Below are 6,260 nucleotides of genomic sequence, written 5' to 3' on the forward strand. Positions count from 1 at the left end.
AGAAGAGACCCAAACCATGTGCCTTCTTTGCCCTGTGCTAGCTATGTCTATGTTTCTTTGTCTAATTTGCAATTATATATGTACATGTAGCCATATTTGTTTATTACATAGGCTGACTCTTTTTCCTTCTTTGCAGTACTACACAATGATTGTGCTGTACTGATCCTGCTCCCTGGTGTTCAGCTCACTGGACATTCATCAAACCAGGAGGGAATTCGCAAACACTAAACATAGCACATAACCCTATTAGGCTCTGTTTCCACTAGTGCGACTTATTTTGCGACTTGACACATGTCAAGTCGCATGACAAGTCAAAACCCATGTATTTCAATGGTCCCCGTTCTCATTGGTGCGACTCAAGTCGCAGCGACTCGAAAAAAGGTTCTTGCACTACTTTGTTCCGTCTTCGGTGCGACTTGTTCTCCATAGAAAGGTATTAAGTCGCAATGAAGTCGTATGTACATGTCTGACACCGCGACTTTGTTGCGACTTCCACGGAAGTCTACGGAAGCACATGATCTCTGCTCCTCCCAAATACATCACTTCCTATATCGATGTATGTGAGTGTGGAAGACAGCAGGAAGCATGCCTAGGGCAAAAAAAAATAAGCGACAAGTGCATGACAATGAGGAAATTATTAGGCTTGTCAGACAACGTCCGGCAATATATGACCTCAGAGATCCAGGTTACAAAGATCATGCAAAGAAGGAGAGAGCATGGTTGGAGGTGGCTCGCATATATTATGAGACATGGGACTCTTTCTCAGCCACAGAACGTTCTACAAAAAGTAAGTGGTTGATATATGCTGCTTAACACTTTCTGTAACCAATGGTTGTGTGCACTGTTTTTTCTTGGTGGGGACCGCTTCTCCTGGCAGGAGATCACAATGGTTTGGCAGGAGGTAATCCCATGTCAACACTATCTGTGTTGATGGTGTCATTTATATAGTTACTTTCCTGTAACCTGTGGCTGCAGGAAAGTAAATCTGTGTGTGTGGGCCAGCAAATAATTTTTGTCCACGGTCCTAATAATATTAAATAATATTAAAGATGGCCCTGTCAACATCCTCCAGCACATGTCAAATTATGTAGGTGTCATGGGTAATATATGTAGCGGTTGTTTTAACACCATCCATATCAATTATGCAGCCTAGCAAATGAATGACCTATAGGCAGTGACTAAATTTGTTTTAAAAAATGTATACTTTGCTTTATATTTTGTAGTGCACTCGTTACAAACTCGATGGAGAAGTCTCAAAGACTGCTACAACCGGTACTTACGCAAATTAAAAGAAGGAAGGAGTGGTTCCGGCTCTAAAAGATTAGCCCCATATGCCCATGCCGGGGATCTTGAATTTTTGAAACCAGTGTTGGAAATGCGAGAGTAAGTTATCAGCAGGCATATGTTACGAATTCTACATATCAAATAGTAATGCTTACTTTAAAAATATGTGATTTGTATTTCAGAACCCAAGCAAGCTGGGAAGACAGCACACAGGGTTTGGCAGCAGAAGATGAGGCAGAGGAAGCTGCGGAGGAGGAGGAGCAAGAACAATTCCAAGACAATGTTGACAAGGAACTGTTCGTAGATGAAGCAAGGTCAACATCAAACTCAATGAATGAGGAGGATGCAGAACCAGGACCTAGCAATGTCTCTAGGCCTTTGCGAAGGTCTTCAAGGGTCAGTGCCCGGCCTGGTAAACCCATGGATAAAATTTTAGAGGTAGTCAATCAGATGTCCACTAAAATGGCTGAAAACCAGTGTGAAGACACAGCATTTCTCACTGTAATTTTAGGCATATGTAAACAGGTACCCCCTGAGAAAAAATATGCACTCAGGATGGCTTTAATGTCAACTGCTCAATCATTTGTGGGTGAGGGGCCAACAACATCCTCAGCATATATGCAACCCCCCCTTCCCCAATATCCCCCTTATCAACAATACACTCACTTTCCAAGTACACAGTATGCTCCACCAATAAACCGTCCATACTGTGACCAGTATGGTAATATACTGAATCCCTCAAGGCCACGCATGTTGCATCCAATTCCTGACCCCACTACCTCTACCCTTGGCCCCCCAACCACTCACCAACTTAGGCAGCCTACACCCAGTCATGTTCCGCCTTTTCTGGCAAGGAAATATTACCCTGGTCCATCAGTGGATTTCCCTGGACCAACCAATAGTTCAGTTTCCGGGACCACTGAAAACAAAACATACGAGCAATTGTAATTTACAATTATTATTGAGGTGTGTTTAAGACTTGTTCTCTATTTTTTGTTTGGTTGAGGAGGCCAAAACAACAACTGTTGTAATTTTAAGTTCATGGAACGTATTTCTTTATTTTTGCCTTATTGCAAAAAGAGTTGTCTTGTAAAAAAGATTCAGATATTTTTTTATATTTTTGAAATAATTTTATTTACGTGTTTTTCTGAGAGAAATAGTTTATTATTTCACTATTTGTTGTGCTTGATAAAAAATAAACAAAATGGTGTAGTTCACCCAAACACATAACCCAAACATTTTGTGTGCTTCCCTGCACAAAAACAAAAAAAATAAAAATAATTTTGTTTACATTGTGCATTTTCGGCTTATCCTTTTTTCTAATTTGAGGAAACTACCTGTTATTATGCTTTTGGATGCACTAAAACATAACATACATCAAAATAATATTCACAGAAAATGCATGACATACATTATGCTATGGCATCCTGCTGCCAGGGGACAGAACCAGCAGCAGACAGAAAATAAGATGAGAATCCCTCACGCACACTGGCACCATTGGTGGTGCCCCTACTGGCACTCCATTGTGCACCTTCCAGATCGTGCATGAGGGAATCTTCAAAAAGATAGCCATCACGAATTCTCACAAAATTGTGAAGAACACATGCTGCTTTTACTGCAGATATTGCATTCTCCATTTTTAAATTAATGGGGGTATGGAGCAAACGCCACTTGTTGGCTAAAATGCCAAAAGAACATTCTACCACTCGTCTTGCCCTCGTTAAGCGGTAATTGAAGATTCGCTTCTCTTCACTCAAACACCGATTTGAATAAGGCCTTAATAGATGCTCACTGAGAGCAAAGGCCTCATCCCCAACAAACACAAATGGCATTGGCGGCCCATTTGTTCCTGGCAACGGACAGTCCTGTGGCAGGTCCAGAGCATTTTCCCGCAACATTCTTCCAAAGGAAGACCTTTGGAAAATACTTGAGTCTGAGCTGCTGCCATATGATCCAATGTCTATATAGCTGAAACAATAATTGGCATCAGCCACTGCAAGTAAGACAAAAGAAAAATATTTTTTGTAATTATAGTATTTTGTTCCACTGCCAATGGGCATCACTACCCTCATATGTTTGCCGTCAATTGCCCCTAGACAATTTGGGAAATTGCAACGATCCCAGAAAAGTTCCGCTTTCTTGCACCAATCGTCGGAAGTGGGCTTCTTCAGAACCAAATCACTAAGGACATTCCATATGTCTCGGCAGGTCTCGTGGACAATAGTGCTGACTGTAGTTTTGCCAACCAAAAATTCAAAATGCAAACTGGAAAAGGAATGTCCAGTTGCCAGGTACCTAAAATGGAAAGGTACATACATTTTAGGATAATGATACATATTGACACTAAGCTACATCAATAAACCCAAAAAACAGAGCTAGGAAGGAGGTGCCTGAGGAAGTGAAGAAGGAAGAAGAGGAGCAGGAGAAAGACACAGGTGATGTAGAGGCAGAGTTAAGATTTTAAAACCAAGCTTACGCACAATTACATGCTAGTAGTTATTTTTGGACTGCATGTAAAGATGATGAAAGAATGATGTGGATCTCCAAAAGCCACATAGAAGTTAAGAAGAAGAAACAGTAGGTATGAACATTTACCTCAATGTTATTATGAGTCTTTCAGCAGATGGAATACTCCTTCTGAAACTGGTGTTTTGGCGCTCTAGATGACTAGAGAGCAAAGCCAACAATTCATCAAAACTGTAAAGAGAAAAAATAGGGCTAGTATCTACACTGACCATGTAAAAATCAAACATTTACAAATGGAGTTACATTTTTCTAACAATTTGATTAGGTTCTAGTTAACACTTCGAGCTAGTCAAATCTAAAAATACTAAAAAGAGTAATAATGACCAGGCATATACACATTTTGAGAAATATATCTGGCAGCATTTGCAAGTTGACATCAAAAAATGTTCTCACCTTCTAATTGACATCCTTGTATAGTTGAAAAATTTTTCATCATGAGCCCGGAGGTCATTGTAAAGGACCCCAAACTGGCCTCTCACTTCCCTTTGGGCAATGATGGGATGTATCCAAAAGCGATGCCTTCTCCTCCTCCGGTTATCCTCCTCTTCTTGATCTATAAATGCTGCTACAGAAGCCAAAATGACTGCTGACCCAACATACTGCATAGCCAACATGTTTGCTAACAAACATACAACACGAGACAACCAAACAGGAAGGGGCAATAAATAAGCAGGATAAGGAATTACATCACTAGGACTAAATCGCAGAACATCCAAGTCGCACAAAGTCGTAATTAAAGTCGCAACAAAACGCAACACAAATCGCAACGCACAATCGCAGTGTAAAGCGCGCGACTTTGGGGACGCAATAGTGGAAACATAGCCTTAAAGTTTATGATAGCCAAATCTTGTTATTTTTATGGTTATTTTCAAGGCCAATCTGCAGGCTTTGTTAAAAAAGGACATGGTTGTAAAGGCCAGTGGCGTATCCAGGGTATGGCACGTATGGCAAGTGCCATGGGTGCCATAAGAGGGGGCGCTCCATGTGCCCCCCCAATTAAATGAAACTGACACTGGGAGCATTGGCGTTTCAGTGTCAGGGCCGATAATGGGCAGAAATTGGGATTATTTCACCACTTTCGGGTGCAGGCGGAGTGATCCACCGCACTGCGGCTCCCGACAATTAAATTAAAGTCCTGGACCCTTCTATATCAATACGCTGAGGCAGGCTAGGGCTTTAATTTAATTGTTGGGGGCCACAGTGCGGTAGATCACTGCGCCTGCACTTGAAAGTGATAGTGTCCCACACTACGCGGTCCATTGCCCATCTCGGTTCCCAAGAGGAAGGGATCCCACCGGTCCCTGGCTCTCGGCTCACTCAGGAGAATGCTGCAGAAGGAGCACTGCACCCAGTTCCCGGGCCCCAGGTAGGAGAATTCGCCCAGACCGGGTGCGGTGTGAGACAGGGTTGCACCTGTCTTGTTTCACTCTGTGATCCAAGGTATCCAAGGCATACCATCAAGGGTATACCTGTGAGACAATTCCTACGGGTAAGATGAATATGTAGGGATGATTCAGATTTTGAGTGTGAGGCAGCTGCTCTGTATAGTCGCTTTCTACAGAGAGGGTATCCAAGGTGGATGATTAACAGGTCCTTGGCAATTGCATGAAGTAAAGATAGGAAAACTCTTGTTGGTAGAAGAGTACAGGACAATGGCAGTCCTCACCAAAACAAAATGACCCTATCGACTCCGTTCAGCATTGAATTTGGAGAGATTAAGCATATTATAAATAGACATCTCCCTGTTTTGTTTGCACACAATGTCTGTGCAAATATATTGCAGGGAGGTGTCAATATAGTACCCTGGAGGGCCCCCCACATTAGGTCACTCTTTATCCCCGAGTTTCTTTGCTAGTAAGACCATGAAATCAGTTACATGGCTATACTTCAAGGGCAACTTTAATTGTGGAGCTACAGGGTGTCCATGCTGTGGTCACATCAAGGGTGGCAACAAATTTTGCTCATCAGTTACACAGAAGGAATATGACATTGATTCCTTCCATAATTGCAACACATTGTGTACCTGCTTACTTGTGACACATGTCACATTCAATATGTAGGTAGGACGATGAGACGTCTCCGTGATCACTTCAATGAGCATATATACAGTGTGGCTTAAAACCAATCAACAAATGTGGCTAAACATTTTAATTTGTGCCACAATGGGAATATTTCAGCCATGCATGTACAGATCGTTGAAAAAGTGAAGGACCCAGTAGAGGTGGTGATGTGTTTCGATTGCTCTGCCGGAGGGAGGTATTCTGGATTCTCCAGCTTCAGACGCGCATCCTACAGCGGTTAAGCTTCGAGTGGGATGTGAGTCATTTTTATGAGTAGTACAGTGGATTTCCTCCCTCTGGCAACAATCGATACACATTCATATGGTGGGTTCTATACCTATGCAGATGATGGTTGATGATACATTACTCTCACATATTCATTTTTAATAA

The 6,260-nt window shown here is 42.1% G+C and overlaps 1 protein-coding gene across 1 annotated transcript; it reads left to right on the top strand.

Moving 5' to 3' along the window:
• Nucleotides 1-263: 263 nt before the first annotated feature.
• On the top strand, nt 264-2,511 carry LOC141141590 (uncharacterized). Its single transcript, XM_073629173.1, has 2 exons — nt 264-1,383; nt 1,467-2,511. Exons 1-2 carry the CDS (start codon nt 1,376-1,378, stop codon nt 2,230-2,232), a joined length of 774 nt encoding a protein of 257 aa, XP_073485274.1. The 5' UTR covers nt 264-1,375; the 3' UTR covers nt 2,233-2,511.
• The last annotated feature ends 3,749 nt before the right edge of the window (nt 2,512-6,260 follow it).

This window comes from Aquarana catesbeiana, linkage group LG04 (assembly GCF_042186555.1).
Source record: "Aquarana catesbeiana isolate 2022-GZ linkage group LG04, ASM4218655v1, whole genome shotgun sequence".
NCBI lineage: Eukaryota > Metazoa > Chordata > Amphibia > Anura > Ranidae > Aquarana > Aquarana catesbeiana.